Genomic DNA, 18,682 nt, shown 5'->3' with positions numbered 1-18,682 from the left:
GCACATTCTTATCTAGGTAAATTTTGCATATTGCCAGAACAACCCTCTTATTTTATTTTTTTTCACATTGCTACCATTATCAAGTTCAACATGTCATATATAGAGAGGGAAATCTTCATGGAAACAAACCACTATAATAAATGTACCACCATTTATATGTGTGTTTTTTTTTTTTTATTACTTCTCAAATCAAATGAAAAACGAATTTATAGCGGTGGGGTTTCATGCATACTCAGGGGGTTCACAAAGTATAGGGTGACTAATAGATAGTACTACATTGTTTTATATCTAGGTAAAACCAGGTGGCACATTTACAGTTATCGGCCTGTTTTGTGAATGATCCCCAAGTTTTAAATGATCTCACACATCTGAACAGGTAGAGAGAAACCTTTACCTCGGTCACACTAGAGTAGTAGAGCAGACTGTTATTTTTTCTGTTATTGATTTCATTGATTAATTGCCAAAAAAAATGGATTGCTCATTTGTAACGTGTTATACCTTGGATGTGGAGGAAAAGGGGGGTAATTTCAAAGGCTAATTGTGATTTAAACATTACAGTTTTTCCAACATCTCTGGAGAGAAAAGGTTAGACACACAACACCAGTATGAACAAGGTCATAAAAAGTTGTTTCTTTTTTTAAAATATGCCAGTTGGGGGCAGGTGTATCTGCAGCACCATTTTGCCCATATTGTGCTTGTTGTCATCAAATAGTTAATAGGGATAAACTAAACAAAATAAAAACAAGATAATAGAAAATATAAAAGGCTGACATAAATGGTGTGCAAGTTTCCTTTCTCCTTCTATAATATCAATAAAATACTCATTGTCATCAACAGCATCATCATTATCACCACAGTTTTTTTTAAATAATAAAACAGTAAAAACTTAGAAAACAAAAATATTTTCTCCTCAAGACTTGGACTGAACAGAGAACAAAGAGTTGCAACACCGGGCTGACTGAGTCTATAGGTGCACAGAGAGGACCACAACACCAAACTCAGCACGAATGTTCATCCATTCCTCAATTCATCTTTTACGTAGCTTTTTCATCCTCTGTTGAGTTCATCAGTCCTTTAATCTTTCTTTAATCCACACTTCTGTTCCTTCTGCTTCCTCTTACTCATTAATCCCTTCTGTCTTATCTCGGTTTCTTTCTTCCATTTTTTGCTGTCCAGCAGACTCAAATGTTGGCACAACATCTCTGCAACTTGCATCATGGCAACGTGAGGTCACAGAAACATTGAGAGAACATTCCCCCGGTCCTCGTGTCTGTGCATCTGCGTGTCCATCCTCCTCCTGCTCCTCCTCTTGCTCTCCTCCTACTGTTGCTCGGATGAGATTAGGATGTACTGATTCTGCCGATTTCTTGTCTGATGGCTGTGAGAAAAAAAGCGAGGCATTTTAGAGAGTGACACGACAAGGTTGGTATGAATTATTAATAACATCAACAAGCTTTTATCGTGTTTGGGTTCAAGTCAAAACTGTTTCATTGTCAGTGAGTTGTAAAAATCCAGAGTGTGGGAAAGAATAAAGATTAACCAGTGCTTTGCACCACTGGATACTGCGATGACTTTTAAAACCACTGCATTGCTTACCATTAATGATTTCGTCTTTCACCTTATGCAACTCACGTACGACCTCGTCCAAAATTTCCTGAAACACAAGACCTGCTTGTGAGATTCTTTTCAACAAGGAAGGGTGTACAAAATCATATACACAATGTGAAACCAATGAAAACATGTCTATAATAAAACAATTAACACAATGGAGAAATAAACCAACCTGTTTCATCCTGTCAAATTCTGTGTCTGCTTCACTAGTGCTACCAATGGGTCTGACCCTGCAACACAAAAGAATGAACTAATGAGTATAAAAGCAGCCAAGCCCTTTTTCAGCAGATTAGCGTTAGCAGAGTATAACAGACAACACATTTAAAGGATATGGTAACTGGTAAATGAACTGTGCTTATATAGCACTCTTCTAGTCTTTTGACCACTCAAAGCACTTTTTACACTACATGTCACCTTCTCCCATTCACACACACATTCATATGCTCATGGCAGGGGCTACCATGCAGGGTGCCAACCTGCTGATAAGAGGGAAACATTCACACATGCACTCATACACTGTTGCTACAGTGTAGCCATCTGAAGCAATTTGGGGTTGAGTATCTTGCCCAAGGACACATCGACATGTGGACTGGAGGAGCTGGGAATTGAACTGCTGATCTTTCAATTAGTGGACGATTAGCTTTACTGCCTGAGCCACAGCTGCCGCATACATGTATTGTTAAAAGTGTTTTTTTGTAGAACATTACAACAGTTTAGATTCTTTCTCTGTCTTAGTTCCTGCAGTACAAATGATCAGATGTATGCTGAAATCCTTGTGGTTAATGCTACTCTATAGCTGTTTTCACACATGAACTCCAGACAATGTCTGGAGAATCACATCTGGGCATTTTTCCAAGGTGACCTTTCACACATGTAGCACACAGCAGGAGACTGTCCACTGTCCACTATTAGATATGTTGTAGCCCCACTGGATATACTCTGTTAGCTTTAGGCAAAGGGTGGTGCCTGGGTAGATAGCACAGGAGGCAGGACATGACGCAAAAAGTAGGCTATTTGTAATTCAGTGTGGTTAAGTTTCTCACCAGATATAAAAAAACCCATTTATTTTACAAGAAATCACAGGATGTCCTCTCCCCCGTTAGCACTAGCTTCACACTGGAGCGTGCAGGCGTTTATCCAGCACCAGTCACATGTAAAACAGGATAAGAGGGGAGCTGAACGCTGGAAGTCAAAGACGTACTGAAGTTTATGTTCTGCTTGTTCAACAGCTGTTTGATAAATTACTCATACAGTCTCCCTCACTGCCAGATTTTGTTGCACTTTAGACAGAAAGCAGTTGTAGCCCACTTTGCTGTCTGGGAATTCTCTGGAAAATTACCTGCTTTATTTATAGATGAGCTCAATTGGACATTACACAGACTGGGAGCTATCTCCGTAAAGTGTGTTTAATTTCCAGTCTGACTGATTCATATATTTGCACTCTCATATACAGCTCCTCTGGGTAATGTTCTCAAATATGTCAGAGTTGCAGTGCATGCGTGAAAGGAGCTTATTTCATATTTAGACACTCCCCTCCCTTCTTATCTACAGACCTGGATACCAGTGAGGACTTTTCTGCAGAGTTGGATCGCTCCCATGGCTTCTTCACAGCATCTAACAAGCAGGAAAGAATGAATTATGTAAAGTCAAACAACTCCACAGATATAAGGATATACAAATTAAATTAATTAATTAAAACTGCACAATCGAGCAGTTAAGGCTATTCTTTCTGTACCTGTCGAGTTCTGCTGCCCCCGACCACCAGAGTCGTCCTACAGGAGAGAGAGAGAGAGAGAGAGAGAGAGAGAGAGAGAGAGAGAGAGAGAGAGAGAGAGAGAGAGAGAGAGAGAGGGAGAGAGGAAGAGAGAGAGAGAGAGAGAGAGAGAGAGACAGACAGAGAGAGAGAGAGAGAGAGAGAGAGAGAGAGAGAGCAAGAGAGGGAGAGAGGAAGAGAGAGAGAGAGAGACAGAGAGAGAGAGAGCAAGAGAGGGAGAGAGGGAGGGAGAGAGAGAGAGAGAGAGAGAGAGAGAGAGAGAGAGAGAGAGAGAGAGAGAGAGTAAGAGAGCAAAATTCAAAATAGTCATTCAGAAACAAACTGCTAATGATGCCTCAAGTGATTAATACTAAATAAATACTAGAACTGGTGACATTTGTCACACAGACAAATATCATGGCTCAAGACTTACTTCATCAGGTTTCTCTGAAGCTTTCCGTCTATGAGGGATGAGAGAAATTAGGGTATTAAGCAAATAGTATGATACACATACAGATAATTCAGTAGCTTTTATAGTAAGATTGTAATGTGGATAAAATACGGTTTCAAAAGAGCTTATTTCCTAACATTTACTTACTGTAAATGTTTATCTCAAAAAGGAAATGTGAACCAGGAAGACTAAAATAGAAATGTTGGCCTAACATATAACAGATTGGCTTACAGAACAGGTACTTTCTTAGCATGATTCATTTGAGGGAAAGGTAAAGGTGGGTGTGTGTGTTTGTGTAGCTGTTCTACCTGCGAGCTAGTAAGGCATTCATCTCCTGCATCAGTCCCTCCCCACCACCACCACTGCCACCACTAGACCGGTTGGAGTCACTTTTGCCACTTGATCCGGGCGGACTGCTTTCATCCTGAAGAACAGAAGGTAAAATGGATTTCACTTGATTTCCCTGTAAAATGACACCATTAACAGGCTCCAACAAAAAACGCTTTAGAAAACACCTTAGCCAGTGAAGCTCACCCTATGAACTTTACGTAGTTTGGCTCCAGCCAACGCTGCAGCCAGTCCTGAGGGTTGGTGCTGGGCCCCAGGCGGCCCCCCAGGAGGCCCTCCACCAGTGGGCAGTGGAGGGGGCATGGGTGGGGGCACTGCCATTGGGGGCGGTGGACCAGGCGGTGGTGGCGGGGCTGGAGGACCAGCCATGGGTGGCGGGACCGCCGCTGGAGGAGGCGCCACAGACAGCATAGCTGGGTGACCTGCAGAGACAGGGGGACCTGGCAGGGGCAAAATTAGACACTGGTTAATGGCAGTCTCAGCTGACTGACCTTTGTGCCCTTTGGAAGGTTGACTGAAGACAGTCGCAGAAATGATAAGCTACACCTATTCACTGATTAGTACATGGCTGCTTGCCTTTGGGGAGTGCTAGTGACGTAAAGTGGAAATAGCTGGCAGTGTGATTAGAGGTGTTTGGAGTGAAGTGACATTTGTTGTTTGGTAAACTGTGACAGCTAATAGTTTTATTTCATTTCAGCTCAGTGAAGAAATGACCTCGCAGAGACCTGAATTTAGCTTGTAATAGTCATCCATGACAGTATTGTTTTTACTATAAAATATTTATTTATTTGGCAAAGTTTCATCATCTCATGGTAACAGTTGCAAACAAGGACAGTTTTGACTCTACCGTTGTAGTTCAGTAAGTGCTTGTGGGAAACTCAAATATTCAAGACAAACTGCTTCAGTCCGTATCTTTTTCACAGTGTCTATGTTTGCAACACAGCTGGTGAAAGTGACAGTGGCAGCAAAATAAAACTATAAAAATATGCTTTTATGCTTCACCAAGAGGATCTATTAAAACAGTCACTGCCAGCTAACTGCTTTATTATATGAATTATTGCGGAAGAGAGATCAATGTGTTGCAAAATGTATGTTATAATTTGGAAAATGTGCAGAATGCATTGAATTCATAGCAGAATTTAAGCTTTAATTTGAGTGGTGTGCGAACTACAACATGACTTTCTGAAGAGCTCACTGTTTTTTAATTGGGAGGAGGTTGGTAAATTTGCAAGTTATCATCCTTGTTTTCTTTTTGACAAATCTGTATCCTGGGAGAGTCTGAGTGGGACTAAGACATTTTGTTTTGACTGATCTTTGAGTTAAAGTGTCTTAAGTTTATGATTTAGTGACACCATGCATGTCAGTATCTTTATTTTAGTGAACTAGTGATAAATCACCCTTATGCATGAATCATACATCAATAATAGCCAAATTGTGTGCATGATCCATGATGATGAAGATAAAGAAAAATAGAAATGAATGGCCCCCTGTAGTTTGAACCCTGAATATGAGGTTGTTGGCTCATTTTTGGTATGTTGAGGATTAGCACAGGTGTATATAATAACAACTTAAATTTGACTTCTTCAGTTTCAGGGTCCTGGTTTTGTGTGGGCTCACTGTCATGACTTTGTTTTAAACCTAAATAGAAAAGAGCCATCATTAATGTCATTAGCAGCAACTTCTTTTTTTGAGTTCTTTTTTATTTTCACATTGCATTGTCACACAGCCACACAGATCTTTTCAATCACTCTGGCTGACTTAACCTCAAGTCGGGTAGAGCAGTTATGGCAATTACATGTCACCAAACTATGCACTAATAATGATAACAAGGTGAACTGTCTCATCCTATATGTACAACAGGGTGAGACAGTCTTTTCACACAGACATGAGTCCCTGTTTACACCTGGAATTAAAATGCATCTAACTACAAATGTGAATGCATCCAATTGCTCAGACCACATTCTTTTAGGGTGGGGGGACTGCGCAAAACTCAAGAGAGACTCAGCAACCAACATTTCTCCATCTGAGAGTGACTGATATTGTCAATAAATGGGAATAGCTGGTCCACTTTAAAAGGTCAGTTCGCCTTCAGGTCACTAGCCTCACTGGAACACACCTGCTCACTCCAAACTTAAGGTGGACTGACCTTTAAAATGAACCAGCTGTTCTCATTTAGTGACAATCAGGTAACGGAGAAACATTGGCTCTTATGAGTGATTTCCATAGGGGCCAAAGAGTCAATACAGAACAAACAAACAAATAGGGTCTTTGATGCTAGGTGTACTTAGCTGTGGTGGTCCACCTGTGATTGGATCACCTAAGAAGCATGTTAATGCCAGGTGTGAACAGGGCCTAAAGAGTTCTAATCAGGCCAGGTAAGTGAAAATACCAGTATGGGTGGAGCAGCATATGACATATGTGCATCTTTAATGTTCTTGGTGAGGTGCATTCACTAGAGCTGAAGTCAAAACACACTCACAAACACACACACACACACACGCACACACACATACAGCATACACATGTAACATCCCTCTGCTGAGAGACAACCTCCTCCTCTCTCCACCTTATACTTACTGCTGCTGGCCATGGGGGCCTGCTGGGGGACGGGGGAGGGGGTCTTCTTGGGTGAGCCCCCATCAGACATGGCAGTGTAAGAGGGGGGTGAGGAGGAGGAGGAAGTGGTGGTGGGGGGCTGGGCCTGCTGGTGGTACACCTGCTGCTGTTGATGCTGGTGCTGCTGATGCTGAGGGTGGAAGGTGGATGAGTACTGGGGCTGGTGGCTGGGGACGGGGCCTGGGGCAGTCTGACCTAACAGAGGAGGCAGGGGGACGGCCTCGCAGTACTGCGGGGTGAGTGGCAGGTGCTGAGAATGAGGAGAGTAGGAGTCGTCTGGCTGGCCGTTGGAGTGAGGGTGAGAGTACTGGTGGGGGCCTGTCACGGCGCTCGGGTCAAGCGGTGGGGGCTTCATCCTAGTGCTCACGGGCGGGAGGGGGTGAGCCACTGGGAGGACGGGCTGTGGGGGCATACCCTGCCTCACATGCATGGCCATCATAACTGGAGGGGAGGAGGAGGGGGGCATCTGGGCATACATTTGCTGTAAATGAGAGGCGGACCAGGTGCCATGTTTAGGGGGGAGCATGATGTCTTGTTGCTGCTGTTGCTGTTGAAGGTGTAGGTGGCGGGCTGCTGAGGGAGGAGACAGGGGGATCTGACGGACCTGTCGGCCCATGGTGGCCACTCCTGCCTGGACTGGGGAAAAGGCTGAGGCGAGCGAGGTGGAGAGCTGGGAGGAGAGTTGGGCCTTGTCCCTAGCAGCCCCCACCTCTCTCTCTTGAGAGGGAGAGGAGGAGGTGGAGGAGGGAGGAGAGGAGGAGGCCACGCGGACGTAGGAGGGCGGCAGTGTGCTAGCTCTGTACTGTCTGTACTCGGGAGGAGTGTCTGGGTGAATGGGAGGAGTGGACACTTTATATTGGAGGGTGGAAACGACTGTGATGGGCAGAGAGAGAAAAAGACAGAGAGAGAGAAAAAGACAGAGAGAGAGAGAGATAGAGAGAGAGAGAGAGAGAGAGAGAGAGAGAGAGAGAGAGAGAGAGAGAGAGAGAGAGAGAGAGAGAGAGAGAGGAGAGGCAGGAAGAGGAGGAGATGCAGACGGAGGAGGACGAAAGGAGGGCAACAAACAAAGGAAAACAGAAAAGAGAAAAACGTGAGAAGAATGAAAAGCAACCAACTGAGCAACCAAGCAAGTAAAAGATGAGAAATCAGGAGCAATCCAAAAAACAGAAGCCGATCGCAAATAAGAAAGAATTAAAATATCATAAAAAGAACAAGCAGCAGAATGCAACATGACTGAGCCATGATCAGAAAGCATATGGCATTTCCCACCAACAGTAGCTGGAAGAAAGAGATGGCAGTAGAGCATGTTGCAGGGACGGGCAGGGGGACTGATATCGCCACTCACAGGGACAGAGGGGGATGTTTAAGTCTGTATGTGCATTTAAGGGGCAGACTTGAACATTTATATGTGTGCATGGATAAAACAAAGCATAAGGGTATACAGACTGGGGAGTAGTGGTTGAAACTAAAGTGGGAACACAAACCACACAGGGAGAGCCTGTTTACCTCTAGAAAACTCGCCGTATCAGGGTCTGGAATCTCTGGTATTTATCAATGATGAAACAACCTGTTTGCTTTGGGAAGGTACAGCGTGCTTTGCCTGACCCAACACTGATAACTTCCCTCATTTAAAAAAGAAAAGCAGAGCAAATAACCGTTTGCCCCGCAGCAAGTCTGCTGTATTGACACCTGGAGTCTTCTTTCAGGTTTTTTCATTGGCAGTTTTGTTTAAGCTGTTTGTGTAGCTATGCAGCCTTCAATTCACTTTGGTCTCCAAAGCAGCAATGTTTGTGTGTGTGGGAGAGAGAGAGAGAGATAAAGAGAGTGTGTGTGTGTATATAGTCAGGTGTGGATGTGTTTACCTGATCCTGACGTTCGTCGCTCCCTCTCCTTGTGCGCCTGCATCTGGTGTTGCTCTAGCATCCTATGAATCACAAAGGCGTTGCTGCTCTTTAACACCACAGACTTCATATATCAAGGCTAATGTGCATTGTTCCTAAATTAAGATGCTAAATTAAGAGGTTTTGGGGGGATTGCTTTGCACCCAGGAGTACTATGAGGCTTAGTTTGGTATTTTTATCTAAAAAGTATTGTTCCATAGTCTGCTTTACTGTGCAAACACACTTTCACATATGTGCTTGATGTTAGAAAACGTACCTCCTCTGTGCCTCGTTTTCGTCTGAGGAGGGCCCGTTTTGGCGCTGGACGACTGGACCTGAATGACACAGAGTTGGGGTGAAAAAAAAAAGATCAGCTACATGTAATACAAAACAGTATGAGTCTTCATGATATTTTTAGTGCTGCAAAGATGAATTGATTAGACAGTCCATCAACAGAAAATGTTTGATATAAACATGAATCATTTAGGTTATTTATAAAGCATACATGTCGAATGTCTGCTGGTTCAAGCTTCCCAGATAAGTAAGTGAGGTGAGTTTCTCCTGCTTTTCTGTGTCTTACACACTGGAAATGAAATATCTTTGGGTGTGTGGGTCTTTAGTTATATTCCTAAATAATTCCAATATTATCCGACTCACTGACTATTATCTTTTTCAGCAGCAGACGCCATTAGAAGCCACATACACATATTCAGTATAGGGGCATCACAGGGGGCAGAAACAGGATTGAATGACATAATATTATAAACAACATAAACAACTGCTTTTTTCTTGTTCTTCTGGTTTTCCATTCTGTCTCTGGCTGTTGCTCTCACTCCTGTCTTCACTCTTCACTGATAAGACCATCTCCATTCAATCTTTGCTTTTTCTGTTTGTCATCCTCTATATTATGCCATACAGTATTTCTCAGAATGAAAGAGCATTAACAGCTTTGTTTTTTCACTCTGCATTTATTTCCTCTAAGCTTTCTTTTGCGCCTTTATTGTCATGCTTTAGTATTAAAATGTGTCTTGTCATGCGTTTTTAGTTTTCAATCCATATGAAAAACCAACATGAGAGTGAGACTGGGCCGTCAAATTTGAATGAATCGTGCATCAAACAGTGACAGAGAAGAGGAGCTGCGTTTAACGAATGAACACATAACAGCAGGCATCATGTGAAGTACTGTGACTTTGCCCCCAGAGTCTGCTCACACTGTTTATAATGTAATTTACTCAACTTGTTGCCAACCGCAGGAACTTTAAACATAAACCACAGCAGAAAAGAGAGCAGAATAAACAGAGACTGAAAGTCAGGAGGGAAATATCATGCAAATATGAACCAAATAGAAAACAAAGGCTAAATGACGTAAATGTATAAAAATACCTGCGAGAGGTAAGCTATGAAATAAAAGGTAATAACAGTCTTTCAGTCACTATGTCAACAATGTTTAATGAATGAAGTCACCTCAGCACAGGCTCTATCTTAACAGCTGGTGCTGAATGTTACATAATTAACATCAGCTAAATGGTCATCTCAGTTTAGCACCGTGCTTGTTGACCAACTACAGCAGTCAGGACCCCCGCCACCCTCCCCTTAGGTGACGGAGTTAGATCCTCATTCTGGGGCGGCTATTAACAGGGAAGACTTATCACATATCACCAGAATGCCAGTCATTAAACTTCCACGCCCACCGCGACAGCAAAAACACCCGTGGGTGATATTTCTGTTCGCTGTGTCTGCAGCATGGGGGTGGAGGGCATGGCGATGGGGGCAGTCAACATGGGACAAACCTGTGGGACTTCAGATTGAAAAGCACAGTCTGATTTTATCTACATGCTATTTACTCAAAACAACAATTAGTTAAGTTGCTTTTTAACCAGATTAAAATCACACTTCTCATTTTATTTTTATTTTTAATTCTATTTTTAATTTTATTGTAATTTTGTATTAGATGTGTCCTTTTGATGTTCACATAAAGTAATAGAAGAGCTTTCCAGTAATGTGACAGTGGCACCTTTTGCCTCTAATGCTGTAGCTTATTAAACTATGATATTTACTTCATAAAATAAACTCATTTATTGATCTAATGTTTCTACATTGGTACTTTTATCTTTAATAAAGGACACTGTGTGCTGTTATGACTGTACAGTACATTAATTAAATCCCCTTAACGTCTGCACTGAAACCTTAACATGTATGAGGTGTTTTTTTATATATTGTAATTAGGCAATAATAGAATAAAAGCAGGTTTTATTTGCTGATGATGACAAAGCCGACCTGGTTGTATTTTGTTTAGTGTTGCTATAACGAGTCACACAGAAGAAAGAAGCGATGGCTGCAGGCTGTCATGTTTTCTTCGCTCTCTGACACTCCCCTGAACTCTGCTTGTTAGCTCATGGTAATTATCTGCACTGCTGGCAAAGCTGCCCGTTAAATTAAGCAAATATTCGGAGCGATAAAAGCAAACTCTCTCTCTCTGAGAGAAGTGAGGACACTGAAGCGATACACACGGTTTGCTTTGGGCTTAATTAAACATTATAGAATAACAGTGCTGATCTAGAATGAGCTTTCAGATCATAAGGAGTGAGATGTTGAGAGGAAGGTGATTGATGACAACTTACAGGCGTTATAAATACAGGTCTCCTGTTTAGGTATCAGCATGACACTCCGTTCTTCAATGATACTGTTTTGCACGGGAAGCCATATTTAATATTTAATTGAGACATAAATCTGTGAGAAATGATTCAAGAATATCAAGATACAAATACAAGAAAAACATTACATGCTGCCTGCACCTGACTCTGTGGTCCACCTGTCAACAACTACAGTAAGTTTTTTATTTTATTTTTTAGATCAGACTTTAGGGATTCACTCTTTAATTAAACATATTACCTGCAAGTCTTTCTATTAACACTTTTCAACCCATCTGCATTTTATTATTGGGGCAGATGTGAAGGAGACAATTATCACCTTGTGTTGCGCTGTGTTGCATGTGTATCCATGCATACTGTATGTGTACCAGCGGATGTGTCTGTGTGTTTCTTCTGCTGACATGATGTGTGGTATATGGCTCTGGCTGTTGCCATGGTGAAGGGTCAAAGATGAACAGGAAGCCCAGGGGGGAAGAGGGCCTGATCAGACTTGTAGACATTTTATGGGACCCTCAGGAGGCCGATGAGCAAGTGTGAATGTGAGTCGTCTTATTATGATCAAGAAAAATTAATTATTCTTTTGTCTTTATAAACAAATACAAGAGAACACAATAATTACAACACTGACAGATGGACATTATCATTTTGTCACCTTTTATTTAAAGTCTTCACCGACTTTTAATCTGATTTTTACTTTTCTTCTTAATGCACCAGACAATGCGGATGTCTGGTGTGGTAATATCAACCCTAACCCTAACCCCATCCCTTCTGGTCTGGATGGATACATTATCAAGTTTTGCAAAGCATTTTCAGGCTACTACTTCCTCTATTCTTGCAGACGTGTACAATGAATCCTTTATAAAGGGTTGTCTACCCCTAACTTTATCAGAAGCCACTATTTGGACACAAATTCTCTTCTTAAATATACTACATCTTTATCTAACTTTATTTGCTGTTTGGAGCAGGTAGGAGACATCTTTCCGGAGTCATTTCCAGAAATTACAAATATGCAGTGCTTCATCACAATCTTAAAGTATAGCAGACAGTCACTTTCCCTCCACCTGGTAAGCAGTCAGCAGCCATGGAAAGCATGCATGGCTAGTAGCACAACACTTACTGAGGGTGATGATGGTTGAAGAAACCCGTCTGAGCATACCAGGTGAAATCTCTGGAGTCAGCATGGTGACACTCTCCCTGCCTACCATTTATGTTTCCGCAGGCTACTTAGGATCAGTGCTGTATGATAGCAGAACAAGACTTCTTTCAACAAGAAGAACTGTAAACAACATGTTGACAGTAGCGAGGAAGGGTTTCCCATGAACAGAGACAACACTTTTGCTTTGCATGACGAGGCCCATGATCCCACATCAAAAACGCACCCAAAAAAAGGAGCTCTGCCATGTGAGCGCAACAGGGTACGACATTAAGGCTCCTTATGTGATATTTTAGCCACCAATGGGACAGTCACAAGGCTGGGATGACACCGCAGTTAAACACTCAGAGATATTCTCTCTCGGTCTCTTTTACACACACACACACACACACACACACACACACAGTTGCGCATGCACACACGCGCATACAGCTTATAAGTAGCTCGTAACCAGAGCTGGTCAGAAGATATTTAGTAAATGAAGAGAGAGTAGGCGTGAGTTTGGCTTCAGGTGCAGATCAGGGTTCCAAAAAATGCATTCACTGTCCATGTATGACAACCCTCAAAAACTACACTACTATTCACAAACTACACTACATAATATCTCTTTAATATTGCAGCTTCCTCTCCTTAGAGGCCAATTGTGTTATACATTCAGTACCAATGGAAAGTAATGCAACAAGTTTTAAACTGGGATAATAAAACTGATCTGCAGTCTGAAACCGCCTGCCCCTGATATCATTCCTGTTTGGGCAGCTGTGAGAGACCAGCTGCAGTTCACTGTGTTAACCAGCAGAGGGTAGTGCAGCTTAGTTAAGCAGTTACACTGGAAAGGCTTTGAACATCCCTGTACATTAATACTGTAGACCTTGATGCTCAGTGCAGCGAGACCTTCAGTGTAACGAATCATTAAAATGTATCCATAGTGTGACCACTCTATAGTCATTTCCATCAACATGGTTAATTGGCCTATATACATTCAGTTTAACAGAGTAGGGTTTAACTAGATGTGATGTGAGAGAATAGAAATGAGAGTAATCTACTGAAGGTTTTTGCTTAGAAATACAAAAAACACCAAGTACGCACAGTAAAGTGGAAATGTTGCCCACAAATTTCACTTGTTATTTTAGTTACTGAATCTGGGACTTGTGCTTATAGACTGTCAGATCTTTGTTGTGTTTTGCCAAGTTATTATAATTAACAATCAATTTTACTTTTTAATACAGTTTTGCAAAAATGCTGTATGCTGCCCAGACCAGAAGTATCAGAGTATCTACTCTGAAATTCAAAATGAGGCTGAAGTCAGTCAGGTGCACACTGATTTGTCCAGTCAGGTATATAGCCACAAATCACACATGCCTGTTGGACTGGTTATATCTCAGATTTTACCTGTTCTTTTGGTCATTTATTATACATTGTACTCTTTTTGCACAAAGTGCACACTTTGTTGATCTATAAAACTTGAAAGCTGAAAAGAGCAGTGCCTACCTCCACCGTCAGGTGAGCTGAGTACATTGAGGGCAAACAGCATGGCGTTGGAGAAGGTAGTGGCCTCCTCCTTACTGGCAAAGTTCAGCCCATAGACCTGGCGAGCGTCACGCCATTGATGGAAGGTTGGAGTGGCCTGATTGTATTTCAGACCCTTTACTATGGAGTAGTTGATCACCACCTTCAATGGAAGACAGAAGTTAAGTCATGAATTATAATGTTATGTAGATCTGATGTGGTTAACAATCATTAAAAAAGGGATGATGTGTATGATGTGTATTATGTTATGTATATTATGTTTATATTGTGAATAGCAGACTGAATAGTTGGTTGAATTGTTGGCGTGCTTCAGCAGTAAGTTGTTGAGAGAGTGGATGGAGAGTTTTTCCACCCGCGTTTAACATATAATAACAGGGTTTCTCTTGTGTAATGAATGATTTTTTAACCTCTATAGTACTGATATTTCAAAAGACATCCAAAATACAACATATAAATGTAATTTTGGGTACATTTTGTTGTTTGATGGTACATTTATCTACTATGATGACCTTTGATAGTGTGTTTTTTTTCTTTTTAACTACTTTAATCATGAACTTTAACATCCTGTTTTGTAGTCAATCAAAGACTAGGCTTATGCTTCGCTTTGTGTAACATTCATACAAGTAATCCTCCATAGAACAGTAACACACACCAATTTCTGTGCTGAAAAACACGTAAAGAAGTGCCCCCTCAAGTCATGTTGCATCTTGAGTAAAACCACAAATATTTAATTGGGAAAACACTTACAATTACGGGCACTTACACAAGACATTATGGGTGATGTGATGAAAACACTTACTAAAGAAGAAAGAGGATGTTTGACTGAAACAGCAAACAATAAAAAAAACCTAACCCTACACTGACATGAACACTGATTACCTGCATTAAACTAATTAGTAATACAGACAATGAATGCATTTGTTTCAATGTGTGGTGCTGATTGCTTCCTTGCGTCTCTCACCTGCTGGTCCTGCAGTTTGACACCCACCACTCTGAAGGTGTTGTTGGCAGTGTTGTGGTAGATGTTGATGCGGCTGAAGCCCTGCTGCCCAGGCTTGATGGGCACCCACTTCTTACTGGCATCGTCATAGACCATCACTGAGGCCCGCGCCTGGCAGATACTCTGTTCACTGGAGGAAGAGAGAGAGAGAGAGAACATGAGAAGAGTCCATGTAAAAATAACATTCATCTGTTGACTGTGGGGATCAGATACAGAGATGCAGTGAATTGATTTCATATGAAGGGTTTCTTTTATCTGTCTTCCTGGTTATATTTAAAAGACTAGTGTGAATTACAGGTACAGATTCTTTACAAAGAGACTGATCATGTTGTTTTCATCCAACAGCAACATATACAAGTCTTGGCCACAGAAGATGCATGTAGGTAGTTGTAAGCATATCCAGTGATGTATTTAAGCCAGGTGCCAGATAATAGACACTAATCTGACCCTAACCCAAAGTTCAAATCCTCAAGTTTAATTCTGTTTTAACAATGCTTTATTTTACAGGTTTGTAATTTACTAATAATTTTATAATACTTTCCTCTGCAGTTTCCTGGAGAGAAATACAAAATTTATTGTTATTTTTAAAAGATCATTTTTTAAGGCTCGGAGTTAACCGTGGCTGTTGTCGCTTTAATCATTAGGACACCAGGACACCTCAGAACTACATGATTTAACATTGATTACAGTAAATACAAACATTTCATTGAATAAAAAGCCTGCACAGCATGACAAAGAACTTCTAATAATAGGCACATTGAGAAGGGGCTTGACCTGAAACGTCTGTGTATTTAACAATATTTTCTGCATAAGTCATGGTGTACAGGCTTGTGCATCCGTTTTGTAGTTCTAGTACTGCTGAATTTCATAAATGAAGACAGTTGAGCACAAATCTAAATCAAATTAATTGGAAAGCTCCATATAAACCCCTAAATATTTATCTGTGATTCATTTACTATTAGAAACTTTATTCTTCATATATGTTGAATTGCATGCATGCTTGATTGCATGTAATTCTGACTGGGAGTGTAGTAATTGAGCATGTGTCCATTTTCCTCCTGATTACTACCGCATTAAGGAAATATCTTGGAAATTATTTGAAAATGATTGAAAATGTAAAATAAATTGTTTTATCTTTGAATGCAGACAGTCTTACAAAAAGGGTCAAATAACCCTTTTATGGAAAATGAAGTTGAGCTATAAATGCTAATGGAACATAAAATAACCCTTAGCTGGGGCCTGAAATCTGCTTCCTATATAGTAGAGAATATTTGATTATAGAGGTGCTACACTGTGCTGTTAATCTTCATACTCAACAGTGCAAATGTGACAGTGGTAAATAAAACACAACCAGTGAAACTTAATGACTGTATGATTATCTGGTTAGCTGACGGGTCACAAGGGAGCCACACCTTTCTGCAGTCACCACCACAAGTTACGACATCAGGAATAACATACAGTACTGCCACTGTAGTGTACGCTTGTGTGCACTGAGGGGAGGGTGGGTTGCCATTTTAAAAAGCTGTAAAAAAAAAAAAAAAAAAAAGACGACTAAAAACCTCAATCTAAAACTGAACATTGGAAAATTCCCCTTTCCCTTGTGGCCTTTACTGTGGTGTGGTTGCATCACAGAGATGTTCAGAGGCATCAGTGCAGGAGGGTGTGTGTGATGTAATGATACAGTGTGTTAAAAACACAAGTGTTTGATCAGCAAACATATTGCCAGCTGGTAAAAAGAACATTTGAATTAATTTACAACCCCCCCCCCCCCCCCCCCCCCCAAAAAAAAACAACAAATATGGCAACTGACTTATGTGTTTTATTCTCATCAAAAATCACAAAATGATCACTCTCAGGACATAAAACTGTATAGACACCACATTGAGCTTGAGTTTGTAAAAGTGTCTAAAGAGCCATGTGTTATGTGTCATGAGCGTCATGACCTCAGCACCATATGTGCCTGAAGGTGTAAGAATAGCTTCAGTATGGAAATACACACAACAACAGGTGGAGAGGTGACGTGGACATGCAGAGGTGAAGTGAACTCTACTCGCCTGTAAACTGACTAAACACTTCCCTAATTTTCACTTCACTTTCAACCCCTCAGGGACCAGCTCTCCAGTAGCCACACTCTGAAGTTGCTCACATTAGCAGTCTGAAGGTGTGAAGGCCAAGAAAAGCAGATCGAGTTGCATTGTTGACCTGCTCGTTGACTGTTAAGGCTATTTAGTGCATTAATCTCATCAACAGCAACTAAGATAAATAAAATAAAATAAAATAAAATAAAATATAACAAACTCAATTACTGCAGCAGGTAAAGTTAGTAGCAAGTCTGCTTTAAATGATTATCTTATTGATTATTTAGTCAATGAAATGTCAGAAAGTAGTGAAAAACAGCTATAACAACATCCCAAAGCCCAAAGTAACATATTCAAATAATAGATTTGTCCATCCAACTCTTGAAATACAATACAATATACTTTATTGTTCCGCTTAGGGACATTTGTCTTGGACTCAGCAATTGCGCCATAAATGTCTTTACAGCCACAATGACAACAAACAGTATCCTACATCACCAGCCATACCTTACCAACAACTATTACATAACAGTATTGCACATATCCCATAACATTGCACACACCACATACATACACCCAAAGACCCAAAGATATTTAATTCACTATCATATATAGCAAAAAATTCTCCCATTTGAGAAGCTGGATCCAGCTAATATTTCATTTCACATATCATCACTTAAAACCTGTTAATTTTTATGCCTTTAAAATCCATTTTAAATTCATCATTACAGTCATTTTCACAAACAATAATATTTGAGATTGTGTAATGATACACGGAGATATGTATAACTCATTTAGAAAAAACAAAAGGAGCCCTTCACAGTAGAAAGAGGCAGACATGACCAAACAAGCAATAGATATGGCCTCAGCTCACCTATAACAGCAAAGCATTGTTTAACTAATTGTTCCATTCCCTACATTACTGAGTAGAGACTGAAGTGAATGAGATATTATGGTGCAATATTATACCATCAGCTACAATTACACAAACAATGAAAGTGGACAGTATAATCATAATGAGGAGGGAGAAATGTGAATGAACAGATGTGCATGAGGGTGTCCACACAGCAATTATCAAAGGCTATCAGGGACTTGTTTCCAAAGCCCTGAGGACACAGTAACATTCAAATGCCAAAACATGACCCCCCCTACAACCCTTCCTTCGATGTGCTGCTCTGCAGGAGAAAGGCAGCACGACACCTGAGAGATCCCCCATAGACTGCTCGAACACGTGGTTCCTCTCACTTTCCTGCCATCATCTGCTCTCCGGTTCCCCTGCGGTCGTCTGAACTGCCTCGAATAACTCAGCAGTGAGGAGACAGCAGCAGTTTTATTGGCTTCACTCAGATGCTGCATCTTCATATTCAACAATAAATAGCTTTTTATGCCAGAGAAGGTTTTGAGGGTAATATAAATATCCAGCATTTGGGAAGAACTGATAATAATTGAGTGCATTTTGGTTTCACTTCCTTAAATGCCTGTTATAAATAAGACATCTTGAATGTTCTCATTTTTACTATTCTCATTGTAGCGTGAAGAAGTCAGTTTGACACACAGCAGCTGTAAACAGATGTTTATTTCCATGCAAAAACATTGGAAAGTGTCAGTATAAAC

The 18,682-nt window shown here is 41.0% G+C and overlaps 1 protein-coding gene across 1 annotated transcript in view; it reads right to left on the bottom strand.

Annotated features, from left to right (window-relative positions):
• Positions 1-162: 162 nt before the first annotated feature.
• The window catches only part of evla (Enah/Vasp-like a), a 33,206-nt gene continuing 14,686 nt past the window's right edge, over positions 163-18,682 (bottom strand). The window contains exons 2-15 of the mRNA XM_053335637.1: positions 14,952-15,120; positions 13,952-14,132; positions 8,937-8,994; positions 8,642-8,703; positions 6,880-6,885; positions 4,350-4,603; positions 4,291-4,302; positions 4,124-4,239; positions 3,798-3,825; positions 3,347-3,383; positions 3,165-3,225; positions 1,784-1,841; positions 1,597-1,654; positions 163-1,378 (exon numbers count right to left, since the gene is read on the bottom strand). Of these exons, the coding sequence (XP_053191612.1) occupies positions 1,341-1,378; positions 1,597-1,654; positions 1,784-1,841; positions 3,165-3,225; positions 3,347-3,383; positions 3,798-3,825; positions 4,124-4,239; positions 4,291-4,302; positions 4,350-4,603; positions 6,880-6,885; positions 8,642-8,703; positions 8,937-8,994; positions 13,952-14,132; positions 14,952-15,120 (1,138 nt within the window). The 3' untranslated portion in view covers positions 163-1,340. The remainder of the gene's footprint in view (positions 1,379-1,596; positions 1,655-1,783; positions 1,842-3,164; positions 3,226-3,346; positions 3,384-3,797; positions 3,826-4,123; positions 4,240-4,290; positions 4,303-4,349; positions 4,604-6,879; positions 6,886-8,641; positions 8,704-8,936; positions 8,995-13,951; positions 14,133-14,951; positions 15,121-18,682) is intronic.

The sequence above is a fragment of the Scomber japonicus genome, chromosome 16 (genome assembly GCF_027409825.1).
Source record: "Scomber japonicus isolate fScoJap1 chromosome 16, fScoJap1.pri, whole genome shotgun sequence".
NCBI classification, from domain to species: Eukaryota; Metazoa; Chordata; class Actinopteri; order Scombriformes; family Scombridae; genus Scomber; species Scomber japonicus.
The sequence above is the reverse complement of the archived record's forward strand: the minus strand, read 5'-3'. Positions and strand labels throughout refer to the sequence as shown.